At 41.4% G+C, this 19,408-nt stretch overlaps 1 protein-coding gene across 1 annotated transcript in view; it reads right to left on the reverse strand.

Annotated features, from left to right (window-relative positions):
• The window catches only part of LOC117537142 (meiosis inhibitor protein 1-like), a gene marked incomplete at its 3' end in the record, with an annotated part of 66,043 nt that overhangs the window by 26,339 nt on the left and 20,296 nt on the right, over window positions 1-19,408 (reverse strand). Inside the window, exons 7-8 of the mRNA XM_034202283.1 lie at window positions 6,078-6,287; window positions 3,692-3,870 (exon numbers count right to left, since the gene is read on the reverse strand). Coding sequence (XP_034058174.1) covers window positions 3,692-3,870; window positions 6,078-6,287 — 389 coding nt within the window. The remainder of the gene's footprint in view (window positions 1-3,691; window positions 3,871-6,077; window positions 6,288-19,408) is intronic.

Genomic DNA, 19,408 nt, shown 5'->3' on the forward strand with positions numbered 1-19,408 from the left:
AATCGAAATTAATCGCATTTTTAATCACATATACATATTTGACCTGAGAACAGTGAGAAGCAATTTTTTTCACATGGATTTTAGTATACCATTAGGCGCATTCACACCGCAGTACTTTTCCCACAAAGGTTCATGAGAACTTAGTTCATGAGAACTCTTTAGTTCTCATGAACTAAGTACAGATCGCGTTCACACCGGAATAAGTCCCTGGGGGTGGATTAGGCAAATGAAGCCGCTGACGTCACTTCTTCTTCTTCTGCTTTGGGTTTACTGGCAGGCCGCAAACCACTTCACGGCGTATACTGCCGCCCAAAGTCCCCGGCCGGAAGTCCCCGGAGTTGGGGACTGGCTTCAGTAGAAGCTGCTGGGAGTCCCAGCAGCCTTCCGAGTAAATCGCCAGAACGCCGACACCTCCTCATCTCCACCGCTCCCATGTTTTATTTTGTGTTGCCATAAGTTAGTCTCTCTGCGTTTCTGCGCTGGGCTAATGCTAATGCTAATAATGCTAATGCGAGGATAATAAAATGGCGGCTTCACAACACTTTTTGGGAGTTTTACGGGGCGTGGTTTGCAATCCGCCCAGCCAATCAGACATATAGCTCTTTTCTCACAAGAGAGCCGTACGAAAGTCCCTGCTCTCTAGCAGCTCTCTGCTCTCTAGCAGGGACTTTCGTGGGGGTAAAAAGGTTCTCATGAACTAATTTTAGTACCGGCTCTTTTTGGTGTGAACGCGATAAAAGAGGCTAACGTCCACGCTAGCTTCCACGCTAGCTGCTATATGTTTTGCATTGAGGTGATACTTGAGGCTTGATGTGCTGCGGTGATATGCGAATTCCTTTTTGCATAATTTGCACACAACCGTGCTCTTATCGACGCTTCCATCCGTCCGTTTTTTAAAACAACATTTCCCACTGTTGTTCACTGTGGTTTGTTGTTGTCTGAAGTCATGAACGTTAGTTGGTGCTCCAGTATAATCGGTACGCCTGAAACTCATCCAGTGAGAAACGTTCCGCGGTGCAAAAATAAGTGCGATTAAAATGCGTTAATTTTTTTAACGCGTTAATTTTTGTGTCATTAATTAATCTTAATTAACGCGTTAAAGTCCCGGCCCTAGTATTTACATATGCCAGCATTTTATTATTGCACCGTACCATATATGCGGCGAAGCCTGCGAGCTAGTTCAGGCAGTCAACTCGAGCACTTATGCTGCATTCATACATAACGACCCTTGCCACTCTACAGCCAACCAAACAGAGTCTCTTTAATATGCCGCTCTATTTAACCTGCCAGATCTCTCTCCATGCATTGCTTGCTGCTGCTATTGCTGCAGCTACTTCCACGTCGCTGCTGCTTGCCTGCCCCACCACCACCCCAGCTTCCACCCCAGCTTCCACCTGTAGGCTCGGGGATAGTTATTTAATCATCACTCATCGTGCTATGTATATCTATGGAGTGATGATGCCCGAGCCTAGACGCCAAACTCAACTATATGCTGCTTCTAATAAACATGTTAAAGAAACACGTGAGTTGTCTGACTGAAACTCTATTAGATTTGTATTCTATGAACGTGTGCTTCTTTATTTAATATGTTTAAATACTCATTAGGGCTGTACCCGAATATTCGACTATTCGAATATTCGTTCGTTGGCCAACTATTCGGGTTTCAATTTCATTATTCGGATATTCGTTTTTTTTTTAAATATTTTTTTTTTCCTAAATGTATGCTATCAATAAAGGCGAATTGCCATATTCTTATACTATATTTATACTTTTGAATTGCACTGTTAAAATGCGGAAATATATACAATCTCAGCCTGTGCTCCTGACATCGCGTTCACTCAGTCACGAATGCACACGGCACGCTTCACCTCGCTCCAACTCGTTTCACACGCCTGAACACAAAATGCCGAAGACTTCAGCTGTGTGGGACCATTTTAAATTGGACGACGGTAAGAAGAAGGCAGTGTGCCAAATATGCTACAAGAAACTTATTATTAAACTTATTATACATCCATGCAAGAAACTGGCCTACCACGGTGGCACAACAACTCTGAAAAGTCACCGGATGCTGTAAGTACTAGCCTAGCTTAGCTTAGCTGTTGTGAAGTTGCCGTGATGAAGCTGCTTTATCCGCCGTTTAAACAGTAACGTTACACATGATAAAAACGTGCACTTACTTTGCTTGGAAAATCATTGCAAGCAAGCAACCGAATTATTTTTTTATATTAGTTTTTCAATTTTATCCGAATAGTGAAAATAATAGGAGCAATGTGGAACATCTGGGGCTAAGGCAATTATTGGCATTCAGTTCGTTTATTTATTTTTCGTTCTTCATTTATTTAAATACTGTTTACTGTATCGGTAACAAGTGTTACCCTGTTAGGCCTATTGTTACGGCTATGTTATTAAAAGTATTGTTGTTATAACAGAAATATGTGTTTTGTATCTTCAGGTTGTAAAACGTTATAGACGGAATTTGGAACCAGATTTGGTCCCCGGGCGCTGCACTGCCGCTGGGTTACATGCAGAGGACACATTTCGTTTTAATGTATGCGAGTACTGAGACAATAAATACATATAAATCGTAATAGTATGCTCTTTCTGCGCTTCTGCTTAACAGCGTGTTGTCAGGTGTCTCGGAGCGTGTTATGAAACATTTTTTTTTTTTTAATGTTCTTAAAAAAAAAAAAATCTCTCCGCACCGAATATTCGAATATTCGGTGCTAATTACTACCGAATATCCGGAGCCCGAAAAATGGTATTCGGGATAGCCCTAATACTCATTGTATTTGCCCTTTATCTGCGCAGTCCCCTGTGCTGTAACAGTGTGAATGCCTTGCTGTGGGATGAATAGAGGATTTCTGAGTCTGGTTTAATTTATTTTTATGTCTGTATGTTGCATTGTTGGAGCCCGGGATTTAAAAAGTTTCATTACGCTGCAGTTGTTGACAATAAAGCCGTTTAATTTTTAAAACAAAGCATCCAATTTGTGTCCATTAAAAGTCATTATATTAAATCACATTTCTGTATGAGTAAGGCTTATTTGATCTATATATTAGAACTAACTAGGGACAAGTGAAGAAAAAGTCCCTGAATATGGATGCATTAGTTATTTATAGACACTTTCCATAAAACCTGAGAAAACTCAGTGTGCTGTTTATGGCATCGTTTTGTGCCAACAACAACACAATCCATCCTAGAAAAGTAAATTATTCCCATAAAAGGGAATTATCATATTAGCTAGGGAGTCGTTTGCTGCAGTTTGCGTGCTTTACTGCGTTGTTGTTGGTCGTAGCATCTGCAACAACATTTAATTAAAATTCCTCTTGCCTTCCAAGTTTCCCTAGAATTGCTTATAATTGAACCGGACATTCATTTGCTAGAATATACGTTAGAAAACATTAAAATAATAACGTTTTTGGCAGAAAACACATCTGGGTGATGGTAATCCTCACATAAAGCACTCACGTCATGAGCTGTGCTGTATTGTGAGTCATAACTGAGAAAATCTATCTAGATGTAATCTGCACATTGATTTCCCAGACTGAAGCACAAATATTTGTCCAGCGTAAACCCTCCCTGGATCCCTATTCAAAGGCACATAAATCCAGGATTAGAACTGCTTGTTATGATTATGGTCAGTGTCAGAATGTGGGTCTTGGGGACGGGGGCAGGGTGTTTGGACAGAGACCTTTTTCAGAATGAGAGGCAGAGGGGATTGGTCCGGGGACTGTTGCTCTTGGTTTTGGCTCAGGTTCTGCTCGTTGTTGGTACGGAGGTTCTGGTTCTCATGGTACGGGATCAGATCACCAGGGAGGCTCATCAGAACTGACACTGCCTCTTGGATCTGCAACAGCAGCCACAGCAGGTCTAACGAACCAAAGACAAGATGTAAAAACAGACAGATATTAATATTCTGCATTGTAAAATCCTTAATAATAAACTAGTGCAGGAATTAGTCTTAAAACCTGGAAGTGAGTTAGTATTTTAAGCATTTTCCAGTTTGCTTGACTCAACGGTTTTGTGAATAGTTATTTTGGTTAAATGCCAGAAATAAGTTCTGTGGTTAACACAATATGAAGAGATTTTTGTTCATTAAAACTAGAGACTAAATGAGGCTATTAAACTATACATGAAACTGGGATCTTGTTCATTTATAACAGAGATGTCAAACTCAAATACAGTGGGCCAAAATAAAAAAATCAGGACTAGTCGAGGGCCGGACTGCTTCAATGTTTATAGCAAAACTTATTGAAATGAACTTATTGCACATATTAAACCTGGAACTAACAAAGCTTAAATGATTGCCTATAAAAACAACATTAAATAATCAGTTGCATTCATTTCTTATGGCTCTATCTGCAGCTTTTCCAGAGTCAGTTCTTAGGATTACATTTTTCCACAGGCCAACAACAGCTTCAACAAAACTATTTCCCTCAAAGAGAAAACCAAACATGCCCTGCTGTCGTGAGAGAGAAAGTGCAGAAGGAAACTCAGGGTGTTTCTCAATGTCGAGTACGCTTGCTTGGTAGCACATGTCTTCCGAGTCACTTGCTTCAGAAGCGAGGCAAGAATACTTCCTGGCATTCGGAAAACGAAGAGTGGAACAGGCGAGCAAGGGTGCGTCATATGATTGGCTCAGGGGGGAGACATCTCTAAGCAGTTCACCAATCACAGTATAGCCGGCCAGCTAACCAATCAGAGCAGACTGGGCTCTGGTTTCAGACAGAGGGTGAAAAGAGGTGCTGTAGGGGCACACAATACTAATATGAAACCTGAAAATGAATATAAAATGTCCTCTTTAAGTTATTTTTGTTTCCATATATTTATTTTTCGCATCGTCTTTAACTCCTCTTTTAACACTCTTTTTCCTCATCCTTGTTCTATCCCAGGCAGCTGCTAAGTAAGGTCATGTTTCATACATGACACAGGGTTTCCCACACATAGACTTTACTTGGGCCGCCCAGGTATATTAACGTCCGCCAAAGTATATTTCGCGACCCATTTAGGTTTAATCTTTTGTTATCCGTCCGCGAGCATGACGCCATCCGCGATCGATTAACTACCCCTCCTGTACCTGTTCGCTCTGCTATCGCGTGAAGGATCTGCTTTAAGCGCTCCGCAGTAACTCCGCTGCGAGGCTCCGGCGAACAAGTATATTTCAGATCTGTGGGAAACAAACTCAATAGAAGATAGTTCCTTACGTTGTCACTAAACTAGTTGCTGTTGTGCTTAGCTCAAATGTTCTTTTTAATAACATCGCCCCCTTACCTTGGCTCGATAATTGTATTTTTTAAGCCATGCATTAGGGCTGTGCAATTAATCGTATTTTAATCGCAATTACGATTTTGGCCTGCCACAATTACGAAAACAACATAATCGAAAAAAAACGATTATTTTGCTTTGCTTGGTTGTGACAGTGCACTGCAACATATTTGATCTAATTTATTTTAGTCTAATTTATTTGTATTTATCATATTTACATATGTTTAGTAGCTTGTTGAAGTGCGCTCCAAAATATTTGTTGATCTTGTTTATTGGTATTTATTATTTTGATATTATTTATTAAATGTATCATTTATTTTTGTATTGGTTTTTCAGTTGAATTATACGTTCAGGGTAATCAACAGTTAAAAAGATACTGTTGAAATTATTATTTGTATTTGTTTCAAAGTTCAATAAATGGATGTTTTCAAAGTCAATGAATAATGGTATTTAATAATCGTGATATCAATCATTGACCAAAATAATCGTGATTATGATTTTTGCCATAATCGCACAGCCCTACCATGCATGCTGTAGTGATCCTACCAACTTCAAACCTTGAGAAGAGAGCATTTCAATCTCACTTAGTCTTTCTAGTGCTTTATAAATCTAAATGAGGCCAGGCGTGTTTCATCCGGGCCACTAATGATGCTCTCAAGTATACTTTACACCAAAATAAGGGGGGAAAAGTCCCAAAGCTCGCTCTTCAAACACTTATAGTCATGAAGGGAGTTCAAGAAGAATATATTCATAAAGAATAAACCCTGACTTTGCTCAGGATAGCAAAAAAAGTGACGTGTTTTTTTCCTCACCAACGCAGGTGTTGATGAGTTGGTTGGATCCGGCGTTGGCCAGTGTCTGCAGCAACAGGACACACACTCTGTCCCTGATGGCGGGGGGCAGGGATTGGGCTGCCAACCCCCCCGCTGTCCCAAACAGTTTGAGCCACACATGCAGGACCGAAGCCTTCAGCGCTTCATCCGGGTAAAGCAAGGCTGAGCAGAGCTGCTCCAGAAGGGGAACTGAGGGAGGGAGATGGGAGACAGATCAGCAAACAAACAGCAGAATAAAAACCACCAGACTCAGGAACAGTTTTATCCCACAGGCCATAGGACTGAGCTTTGCCCCAATAAACATTCCTGTTGTCATCTTGCAATCTACTTATTTATATAAATAGTAGGGCTGTCAAATGATTAACATTTTTAATCAGATTAATCACAGCTTAAAAATTAATTAATCATGATTAATCACCATTCGAACTATGTCCAAAATATGCCATTTATTTATGTATATTGTTGTGGGAATGGAAAGATAAATGAAAGAAGGCGGATATATCCATTTAACATACAGTATCCAGTGTTTCCCACAGATCTGAAATATACTTGGGCGGGTGGTGGCAGCGGGCGGGGGGGGGGTGCGCGAAAAAAAAAAAAAGTTTTCATTTTGTATAATCATTTTTGCGTAAAGATGGCACTCAAGGGCACACTAGTGGTGGTGTTCCTGGCGGGATTTGAACTCACAGCCTTCCGATCTTCAGCCCACCTCACTATCCATTCAGGGGTGCCCACACTTTTTTGGCTGGTGAGCTACTTTTGAAATGACCAGCTCACCGAGGTCTACCAACCAAAAATAAAATCCCAAATTGCAAGGGTTGCTGAATAACACGTTTTATTTATACATGGGATAATAGGGCTGCAACAAACGACTAATTTGATAATCGATTAATCTATCGATTAATGAAACGATTAATCGACTATTTGGACTATTACTGTATGCCTTGCACAATTTCTCAAACCCTCTTGTTTAGCCATCAACTTTTAGATTTAGCTTGAGGTTGTTTTAGGCATGTGGAAACTAACAATGAAGACAATAAAGATGAATACTTGATTCAAAAATACATATATTATTAAATTAACAAATTGTTTACAAAATTAACATTGCTTTTTATTTAAATTAAATAAATAATATTTCGCATCAAAAGAAACAACAATGTTTTAACAAATCCTATTAAATAATCTGATGACAGAACTGTGAACAGAATAGCTGAAACTTTAACAAAATAAAGAGTAACTCTGTTTCCTCTAATCATTAACCCATGTTTGTATCATTGAGTTAACTCCGTGTGTTGCTGCTAGCATACATAACACCTGACATGGAAACGTTACTCGTGGATGGAGCTGCAGAGCTGCTAGAAAGACAGTCGAACCCGGTGCATTCCTCCGTCTGAATGTGGAGCACTTTTGATAAATGTTTGACACATTGCTCGTGTTTCCGCCCTTACATGCTAAACACTCTTGGCAACGAGCATTGTCCACCTCAAGACGGGTAAAGTTGAACCACACCTTGGAGCGCTTCTCTCCGCCATCTCCTCCGTGTGTTGCTGCTTGTAGCAGCCGAGTGTGTGTAAACTGCCCCGCCCCCTCGCACACAGACGGGAGAGAGATCTCGTCTGGATTGGAAAGGTCAAAAATACACCGACCATAGACGCATTTGTTTGTCTTTTTGCATGTTAGAAACGAGTTGGTGACACTAAGACTGCGAGATAATGTTTGTGTAGCAATAATACATGACCTTTCTCAACTCGCTACTCGGAGGGAAGTCGCTGTCATATGCCTTGTGAACACTCCGATAATGCCTCTCCACGTTACCTTTCTTTGGCAGAGCGACGCTTGCTTTACAAATAAGGCAAATAACCTTTGAATGTGACATCACAAACAAATATTCTTCCTCCCATTCTGGGTGGAAGTGGTTTGTCTTTAGCTTCTTGCTCGGTCCCGCACTCATTTTGTTGTTTGTCTCTTGTTTGTCTCTTTAACTTAATTTGAGTTTTCCCGGCACTTGACTGATTTTGTATCGCTTTGCATTCTGGGTTAACAGACTGGAAAGCGATAGGTCGCTTTTTCTGTCAATCAAGTAAACTCCTGAATTAAGTGGCAGGGAGGCCAAGGGAGGAGGCATCAAAACCTGTTGTGTCTATTTTAACGGAGCTGGATTTTTTTTTTTTAAGAATGACTCGCGATCTACCAGCTTTGCCCCGCGGGCGACCGGTCGACCGCGGGCGACGTACTGGGCACCTCTGCATTAGATCAATCACTACCCTCTCAAATGGAAATATGTGTTTACATAAATGGTGACCACACCGTTTGAGACCCACTGAGAACTTAGACTAAGTTAACTATCTAAACACTCAGAGAGTCCTTTACCTCACCTGAGCTGAGGTTATCCCGAGCTTGAATGACACACAGAGACCAATCAAGGGCTTTGATTTATGATCTCTATAACAGTGGCCATGTTGGCAGGCCACATCATGTAGACAGCCAGTCACCCTGTGTGAGGCAGGCCACTTAACGAGGCGAGATCAGAGCAAGGGAGCGAGGGATCATTGTCCACAAGTTAATCGATTGCAGATGGCGTCGTGGTCACGGACGAATAAAAAAAAAAAAAAAAAAAAAAATGGGTCGTGAAATATACTTGGGCGGCCGTTAATATACCTGGGCGTCCCGCCCAAGTATAGTCTATGTGTGGGAAACCCTGGTATCTATGTTTATTATAACATTGTTCTGTGTGTCAAAATGAAAGACAGCCCACACACCTATCAATCATCAAACCGTGGGGTCTTAATTCATTACGTGTTGATTTCTATCAACGGGGGAGTACTTCAGGAAAGTCGACGGGGGGGGGGGGCGCTAGTGTAGTACTTTGTGACCACAGAGTGTGAACGTTGTGATCAGCTGTTTTAGCGCAGTTCTCCAGTGAAGGGGGGGAGTCTCCCTCCGCAGCCGGTTGGCGTAGTTTTGGCACAATTCCGTTGTACAGACCGACGTTAACAGCAGCCCTGTCTGTGCACACGGAGACCGAGTCTTTCGTCCGGTGATCTAACCGCCTTCTGGAAAAGCTTCACAAGTACGTACGTACGCAAATGCGCTTTGAGACACAAGTGACGGTACGCATTTCAGATTACGCATTTCAGATTACGCACATAACCTGTGTACCAGTTAGTGCACCCCTGTACTACAGCAAAAGTATTCTCCGTCGGGACTTCCTGCAACAACACCACGCCGTTATCTTGATTCTGATTGGCCAGAAGACATTATCAAAGATGTTCTATTAAGAAGACGATCACTACGTGACAAAAGTTTTCAAAACCGTTTCTGGTCTTCGGTATTTCCAGACAAGTGGCTACTGAAATCAATCTTACTAACTGCTGTCTGTGCAATTCTCGGCGAGAGTTGGCGGACTTTATTTTGCTTACTTTAACATCATTTTTCATGGTGGGGCTAAGCCATTTCTTGGTATGGGTGTAGCCTACCCCAGCCATACCCTGGCGCTGCCACTGGTGGGATGTATGGGACGGGCCATTCTGCACATGCGATAAATGCGTTAAATATTTTTAATGCAATTCATTCAAAAAATTAATTACCGCCGTTAACGCGATAATTTTGACAGCATTAATAAATAGTTATCACCGCAATTAACCGTATTTAATTTAGTCTTAACTTACATTATTTAATTTCATATTCTCTTGTACATATCATATTCTATTGACATGTATATAGACTTTTTGCCCTACTTTTTATTTTGTATTTTATTATATATGTTGCATTGTTGGAGGAGCTCAGGTCAGAAGAATTGCATTGGCATTTCTACACTGTAGTTTTGAGCATATGACAATACAACGTAATCATGAGGGGAAATTGGGTCGATGCAACCCGTACCGAAAACATATCTTACATATCATTTCAACAAATCAGGTAAAGTGAGTTTAATCTAGCTGTGTGTCTCACAGATACAAATATTTTAAGATAAGAGGGGGGCAGAAAAAGACACCCAGAAGAGCGTTAAAGGTAAAGTACTGTAACAATGAAAATGGAGCAAACAGACAATAGCAACATGAGTATGCATTGGAGGGGAAGTTGCCATGTGGAGGAGAGGATTGAAAATGGGCTATTGAAATAAATACACAGTAAAATGCTCGGCAGAGAGAGCGAGAAAAGGAGATTAACACAATTCTTAGGGGTAGGGTAGGAGTCTCTACATTGAGCGCAGCAGACAGGAGCCAGAAACTCATGGGCTGGTTACATTGGTGACACACTTTACCTCACATTGACTATATACAGTATTGATTGATTATCTTCCAACCATTTGGACGCAAACTTGCATTTCCCCATAACGATGTTGCTTAGCAACCGGCGTAAACGGAGCTTCGCACGCTATCAAGCAGTGATCGTGCGATGTCCTGTTCAGATGACGTCAAACCCAACGGGATGCCATCAATAAACTACACAGAATCACACTACACACCTACGCAATGATTACATTCAGGCAGACTGTAGAATACAACCTCTTTGGACAATTTATATACTTATTGAACACAAGCTACAAAATGTAATACCTTGCAAAATGCCGTTTAATACTTTTTAATAGCCTTCATTTTCGCTAAATTGATTTATCAACTTTTAATACTTTTTAAGACCCCGCGGACCCCCTGTATAAAGAGTCACAAAAAAGAAGGGAAACAAGAGAAAGATACAAGTAATACATGGACAGAGAGCAATAGAGTGGTCAAGGTATAACATATTTTTGGAATAATATAAAGCATGAAAAGCCTATTGCATTCTGGTTGCTGTAAAAAGCTATTTTTCTCTAGTCATTTAGCATCAAAAAAATATTAGCATCTTTCTACTTGATAGACAGCCCATTTATTGGAAAAGACCATCTGAAACACTACTACTGGCAAGACTAATTATATAGTACTTTTATATTATTTGTATGCATTAATATAAATAAATAATTAAATGAATACATTAAAAAGAACTGCAATAAAGTCAACAATGTATAAAACTAAGTGTGAATCCTAAAATCAGTGGCGGCTCCAGGGTATGGCTGGGGTAGGCTACAGCCATACCAAGAAATTGTTTAGCCCCACCATGAAAAATGATGTTAAAGCTAAAAAAAAGTCCGCCAACTCGCGCCGAGAATTGCACAGACAGCAGTTAGTAAGATTGATTTCAGTAGCCACTTGTCTGGAAATGCCGGACTAGAAACGGTTTTGAAAACTGTTGTCACGTAGTGATCGTCTTGTCAATAAAACATCTTTGCTAATGTCTTCTGGCCAATCAGAATCACGATAACGGCGTGGTGTTGTTGCAGGAAGTCCCGACGGAGAATACTTTTGCGGTAGAACTACTCTTTATACATCCATGGATACAACCAACACGTAATGAAATGAGACCCCACGGTTTGATGATTGATAGGTGTGTGGGCTGTCTTTCATTTTGACACACAGAACAATGGGGGCTATCCACCCTTATCCACAATGTAAAGTAATTCACAGCCTCTTCCCTCTTCTCTCAGTGAGGAGCAGCAGGTTCAGCTTTCAGAACAAAGTAACAAAAAAGGCATTCATTTTTTGTATAAATATGTCGTGTAGTAATAGATTTATTTATTTTCTTCTCAAGAGAGTACCAGAATGTGTATTTTATGTTAGTAGTTCAAAAAATCTCCTGACCCTCCTGCAGGGGTTGGGTTTTCAGCATGTCAACTCTTTCACCTGTGGGGAAATTGCAGGATTGGCTCCAGGTCGCCCTTTTTATTTACTACAAGACAAATGTGCCTTTTTGTTTCATACAGTTCAATTTGGATTGAGACAGGGAAATAATCTAAACCTCACGCGTGGCGTTTCACTGTGAAGGGGGGGGGGGGGCGATATAGCGTGTATGTAATTACATTGCAAATACTGACTTGAGCCCCACCACTGTATGGGTTAGCCCTACCATAGATTACCCAACACAAATACTCTGGAGCCGCCACTGCCTGAAATTGATGAATGAAAATAGAAAGAACAAAACCGTTCATCTTAAATAGCTCAGTAGAAGAAAGTAAACATTTTCCACGAGTACATCAACAACGAAGAGATCAACTCAAACGATTTACAAATAGTAGCTAAAGTAAAGGTTTATGCCTACAGCGAAACGCTGCAATTGTATACAAGGACAAATATGCTAGCAAAGTGGGGGAAAAACAACCCAGCTCTTTTAATGCAAAGATAACCTTGAGCTTTTAAATAACAGCTATAATAAATACTTGATTTATTTGGGTGCGAATGCTAGGAAAAAAACAAACAAATGGAAGGTCAGGCACAGAGAGACAGAAGTGGCTAGAGAGGAAAAAAGATTAAGAGAGTGTCTTTGAGAACAAAAATAAACAATGTTTTAAGTACAGGGCAGCGCTGGAGGTGGAGTGTGAAAGAAAAAGAAGCTGGAGCCCAGCCGCTCTGTGAAGCAGATCAAAACCCACGTGAGGCAGGAGAAGCTCCCAGACATGTTTGATTAAACCAAAATATACGAGGCGGCCGAGATGAGAGCCAGGCATGAACAGTGGAGGGGGAGAGGAGGGGGAGAAGGAGGGAGAGAGATAAGACCTCAACAAGCAGAGGATGTAAAGGAAAGAGCCACATTTACAGCAAGGGTGGTGAAAGGCAAGAGGAAAATAAAAAGCCTTAATGTTTTTTATTTACATATTCTATGATATACAGACACGAAGACACATAAATAAGGTTAATTAGCCTATCACATGCAGAAGCACGAGTGTAACATGAAAATGTCACAATGTTACGGACGTAAACAAAGGAATCCAATGGAGGTGTTTCAGCTAGGGGGGGGGGAGTGTGTAGCAAAGAAACACAGGCATGTTAGCCTTTGCAGACTATTTACATGCACTAAATATAACACCCTACAGTGAAGGGGAAACTTTTGTAAGATTTTGGATGCAGGACAAAGTATTTTTAACAATTTAGTATTGCTACTAGGGGTCGATATACCGCATTTGACCGATTATCGGTATCGGCCTTTTTTTTATCAAATTGCCGATAAAACGTTGGCTCTGATGCGGCCGTTTCTCTGGCTGCAGTCACCACTCTGTGTACACGAGCAATGTCCCGCCCACAGCGCTATCTGATAGGCTATTACTGAAGATTTCCGGGCGGGAGCCAGAGAGGCGGGACCTTCTCAGATTACAGGCAGGTGAACGCAGACACAGACTGAAGCAAGCAGCAGCGCTGAGCGGCAGAGCCATACATGTGTTAAACCGAAGTTCAATAAACATCCCTATCCCCTATGCTGAAGTTGCAAAAACACCACGATCTATTGATCCAATTCTATCAGTTTCCCAGTTACACAGGGACGCGGGAAGTCAGTCAGAGTTGGGGGTGCGTGCAGCGTCTCGCAGCGGAGTAACTGTGGTGGGGGGGGGGAGGGGCTGCGAGTGGAGTCTCGCAGTTTTTCAGGTTGATATGTGAAGCTCATTAGCTAGCCAACATGTATCTAGCAAATGTTTAGCAAAATATTAGAAGTGAGGCGACTAGTCTAACGTTAGGTCTACTGCAATAGCCTCACTTGTAATAGTTTGCAAAACATTAGCTAGCACTAGTGTTTTGCAGTTGCTAGCAGCTTATTGGGATTTTATGCTAGATAGACAGGCATTGTTTTGATATAATAAATTAAGCATTCTTGTTAGTTAAGCATGTCAGCCTGCAGCCCCACTTCTTGTCTCTCTAACTCATTGCAGATGGCTGCACTAAAGAAAAGGGCACAGAGAGGAAACCAGTTGTAAGATGTTTAAAAGTTAATTAAACATAATATATGCTTAAATGCATTTCAAAGAAGTTGTGTTGAGTTGTGTTGGAGTTTGTTATTCTACATTTTGACACCAAGATTTTTTTTTTTACTGCAAATGTATATCGGTTCCAAATATCGGTTATCGGTCTCCTTGATTACTAATAATCGGTATCGGTATCGGCCTTGAAAAAGCCATATCGGTCGATCCCTAATTGCTACTTTTACTTATAGATCTGAGTACTTCTTCCATCACTAGTGGGATCTACAGTATTTCAGTTGTTTTGCACCCAGCCCTATAAATCCCCCTCCTGCCCAAATCATTTTGGTAGTCATGCCTTTCCCTTTTTCAGATGCCGGCACAGTAATAAAGCTAGAAGTGCAGTCTGATCTGCCAAAATGATGCATTAGTGTGTACTGTTATCAGAGATATTATGTCCCTAATGACTTAACCTGTCAGAAACACTGAAGCGTGTGCTATTCCTTCCCTTATCTTCCTTGTTATCTGTCTGCCTTCCTCTTTCCATATCCCATGAATGCTTCATCTTCCTTCCCTGCACACTCAATTTGTCTGTATCCAATCTCAGTTAAGACCTAAGGGAGTAAGGGAGGAGGGGAAGAGAGAGAATACGAGATTCAGGCTGAGGAAAGTGAAAGGGTGAGAAAAACAGAGGGGTTAATCCGTTGGATATACAGACAGCGAGTCAGAGGGAGAGAGGTTTGGGCTCTCTGGGCTTCGTGTTGTCGTTGCCGCTGTTGTCATTAGTCCAAACAGCCCCACAGAGACGTGTTGAGTGACAGGCCGCAGACACACACACACAGTCAATAGTGGCAGCCCACATCTTGCATCAGCATTGACACAACTCTCCGCTACCTCTGGCAGCAGCTCATGAAAATACATGAAGGTGTACACAGGCAGCATAGTCAAAGAAAACTATGCTGCTTATTTTGCTCAAATTCAAACTCTAAAAACAGGCATTCAGGCACGAACACACTTGAACACACTTTTGAAGTTAATTAAGGGTGCCTAATAAACAGAGTGGAGTCGCGGTAATTATATCTGGGATGCTTTTATGCATTTTATGGAAAATTAGGACATGTCTGAAGCATTAAACAGAGAAAAGTAACCTTTATGTCTCTTAACGCCACTAATTATTTTAACGTGCGATTAACGCATGTGTATTTGCCCTCGGCCCGCCCCGTAGTTTCAGAGCCCAAAGGCTTGACATTGTTGTTGTTGTTGTTAGTTGGATGGTGGGAGATTCTAGCGAGAGATATGGATACAAAAAAAGGTGTTTTAAACAGCAAGCCAAGCACACAGCTGATGCTGGCTCCTGCCGCTCGCTTGTGGCAGACCACGCTTGAAAGTTTGCCGGGGAGACGCCTGGACACGGCGTCTACGAGCAGCAAGCTTTCAACAGCGATAGCTAAATGAGTGGCTACAGCTTGACATTGTGGAGGACGAGGCGTTAGATAATTCGGATCGCATCCAACATGTCGACTGCACATCACAGCGCATTATTTTTGACCCCTGTGGGAACTTCAGTCTCATGCTTTGACTGTTATGAAGACAGAGGAGCGGCATTTCGCCGACAACAGTAAACAGGCTTGTCAGTAGGGGGTGTTGAAAATAATCGTTTCTACGATGCATTGCGATGCGGACGTGGACGATTCGGTCTCGATGCAGTGACGGAAGATAATCGGTTATAGCGTAGTAACGTTGCTTCCTGATTTTCCGGACGCGGCTTTACTATAACGTTTTTTTTTCTGTCACTTTAATATCAAATCGGTCGGTGACGCAGAGATCAGGGAACAGACGTGACAGCGGCACAGCAACACAGCGGCACAGCAACACCAAACACGGAGCAGTCTGCTTTATCCACCAACACAAGAACACCAGTCCAGAACCAACAGCAGAAGGACCCGCTCTGAATCACTCCGTGTCGCTGCGGCACAGGGATTTATGTTTTTCAAAAATAATCGCGTTACAATCATGTCAGGTTTTTGGTGCATTTAATTAAGTCTTGGATTGCAAAGTATGAATGTCCTCTAGCAATTTTCAGACGATATATACGTGTGTAAAGTTTGTGAAGGCAGGAGGAAAAAAGCTTCCGCGATCACCGTCTCCTCTGTTCTTCTAAGCCCCGCCCCCTCCCTGAAAATAATGAGTGACAGGCTGATAGTGACCCGATAGAAACTTTATTATTCACTTAATCACTGAGATATAATGAAGCTAACTTAATCTCATCCATTCATGGGATTTATGTAACAGTAAGACAGAGAATGTAAGTGTGCACCCACATGCACTATTTTTGTTTGTATATGCTGTTTGTTGTCTGCTGTGTTCAGACTCAAGTCCTGTGTGTGATGCCACATTCAGGACATTCAGTGTCCTTTTCTTAACAGAAGACCGTTGCTAGAAGCTGCAGCTAGACTGCAGAAGCATTATTTATTTGTTTTTGAGGATGGAACAACTTTACACACAGATCTAGGGAGGCTAGACCTATACAATTCATTTATTTTGGTTTATAAATGAATGTCAAGACATTTATGTTATTGATTTCTGAAGCACTTTCTAAATAATAAAAAGAGAGTTCATATGTATTTACTGCATGTATGCATTGATGAAAAATAAGCCATGTGCAGTAATATAGAAAATTGAGGATGCAACGCATTGGTATGAATCGTGATGCATCGGGATGCATCGGGATATCGAATTGAATCGAATCGTTGACAGGATAATCGTAATCGAATCGAATCGTGAGACCAGTGAAGATGCACAGCCCTACTTGTCAGTGCAAAGAAGTACACAGGGTCGGGAGAGAGTGTAAGAGAGAGAGAGAGGTTATTGTGTTGAGGATATTCAGGAGAATATTTGCCATTGTTCCAATGATAATAAACAAACATTTTCATAAAGCATATTTGTCCACTCATATGTTGATAAGAGTATTAAAAACTTGAAAAATATTCCTCTAAGGTGTATTTAGAACAGATAAAAAATGTGCGATTCATTTGCGATTAATCGCGATTAACTATGGACATCATGCGATTAATCGCGATAAAATATTTTAATCGACTGACAGCACTAATATATATATATGTTTATTTTTTATATTTATTGATTATATATTTATTTTTTTATGTATACACTGTATTATAATTTTGTATATTATTTCTTTATTATTATAATTTGTTTTAAATGTATTTACTTTCATTTAAGTGATTTTATGTCAGACTTTGCCTTCTGCATTTAATTATTTATTTAAAAATAATTATGGTGTTGTTATTTTTAAATAAACACAGAAAACTGTTTAAAAATGAAGAATTAAAGAGCCTTTTATGCAAGATTTTGTCTTGACTGTATTTACTTGTATTTTAATGATGTCATATCAGTCTTCATCATTTAATTATTTATTTAAGCATTGTTGTCTTCCATATTTTATATTGTTATTTAAGTGTTGTTTTTTGTGTGTCTCTCAATGTAGAAAATTAATAAAGACAATGGTTAAAAATAAGAGTGGGGGGGTCACGTGATGGCGGCGAGGTGAACACACGTTTTGGCTGGAGCTCCGTGCCACTCGGTTCTAATTATGCTATTATCCTGTTATTAACCGTGTTTTGGAAGCCACTTTTCGTATGAGCATTTCAGGCTATGTCCTTGGAAAACTTTTGGCCACAGTCTTTTGACAAAATGGGAAGAACTCAAAGGAATAGAGACAAGAAAGACACCGCTGAATCTGAGCCTGGTGAATGCACGCAAGATGGCGACCAAGCCGAATCTGTTATCTCTGACAAACTCGACCCTGCCCTTGCCAAAGCCCTAAACTTCATGACTGCTAACATCATAAAAGTAATCGATGATAAACTCAGCCCGCTGGTCGAGACTATTCATAACCACTCTGTGGAGCTCCAGTCTGCTAACAGGCGGCTAGATGAGGCAGAGACCAGGATCATGGCCGTGGAAAGCTCCGCCACAGCGCAAGAGCCGAGGATAGCCGAATTAGAGAAGCAGGTCAGTGCTCTGGCGGAGAGTTTAGATATGGCTGAAAACTACAACAGGCGTCTGAATATTTGGGTCGTCGGCTTGGCTGAGGGCACAGAGACGGGGCAACCGGTGGATTTCTTTGAATCGTGGTTGCTACTCACCCTTGGCATGGCTACCAAAGCGGGGCGCATAAAACTGGAAAGAGCACACCGCTCGTTAGCTCCCAGACCGGACCCGAACAAGTACCCCAGGTCGGTGTTGCTGCAACTTCATACATTCAGAGACAAGCAGAAAGTGATGGAAGCGGCATGGCGAGCCAGTCAAGACGGCGCCCTTACACACAATGGATCCAGGCTCTCTTTCTACAGCGACTTCTCTCTGGTGGTGATGAGGAAACGCAAGGCGTATGATCCGACGAAACAGCGGCTGCGGGAGAGAGGAATACCGTATGCTATGCTCTTCCCGGCTACTCTACAGGTGTCCCACGGAGGCTCCAAGAAGTGGTTTTCTTCCCCGGAGCTAGTACGCGCTTTCCTGGACTCCCTGTCTGGATAATAATCTCCTGCAGCACGGATCACCAGGTTGTCTCACCTTTATTGTTTTGATTATAGCCCATGCTATTCTCCTTTTCATACAGACTGGTCCTGTTTTTATAACACGGCACATACTTAAAACTTTACACTCTTTTTCACATAATCCGAGTGGCGCGGTTGCCCACATGTGAGTATTACTTTTATATTGTATAGGGATTACTCCCGTACGGGGTGCTTTTTTTTCTTACAAATGTTTACTCTTATCCACTGCCATTTCGCTCTTTGTGGTGCGATTGAGAGTTACTGGTTTGGTGAACAGTCCCTGTTATTTTGGGGAAATGCCCTCAACTTGTATTTGTGTTGTTTACAGTTGTTATGCTTGTTTTGTTCAGTGTTGTTGTCTTGCTCAGGACATGCATGTCTCAGGTTTGAGTTGCGTATAATTACGACTGTATTAGTCACTTGATGCTGCTATTAGAGGAGGTGGGGGCTGTGCCCTGGGATTGGGCTGGTTATTATTTCATTAACAGGACCAATACAATGTATCATGACTATGTCTAATTTAAATACCATAAAGCTCTGTTCTTGGAATGTCCGTGGTCTCCAGAAGCCTGCCAAGAGGATGGCAGTATTGTCATATTTGAAAAAGGAGGATGTTTCTATTGCTTTCCTTCAGGAGACTCACTTGGAAGACAAAGACATTGCAAAATTACAGAAGAGCTGGGTGGGGCAGGTTTTTGCAACATCATACTCATCATGTAGTAGGGGTGTGGCCATTCTGGTTAGTAAAAAGTTTGCCTTTAGGTCCCTTGACTGTGTTAAAGACAGTCAGGGTCGCTATGCGATTGTCAAAGCAGTACTCTCTGGTAAGGCTATAACACTTATGAATCTCTATTGCCCTCCTGCTTATCCCACTGATTTTCTGTCCAAGGCCTTTGCAGAGTTTACAGAACTGGCATCTAAGGACTCCTTCATGGGAGGTGATTTTAACTGCCATCTTAATCCCTCTCTGG

This window comes from Gymnodraco acuticeps, unplaced genomic scaffold (assembly GCF_902827175.1).
Source record: "Gymnodraco acuticeps unplaced genomic scaffold, fGymAcu1.1, whole genome shotgun sequence".
Lineage (NCBI taxonomy): Eukaryota > Metazoa > Chordata > Actinopteri > Perciformes > Bathydraconidae > Gymnodraco > Gymnodraco acuticeps.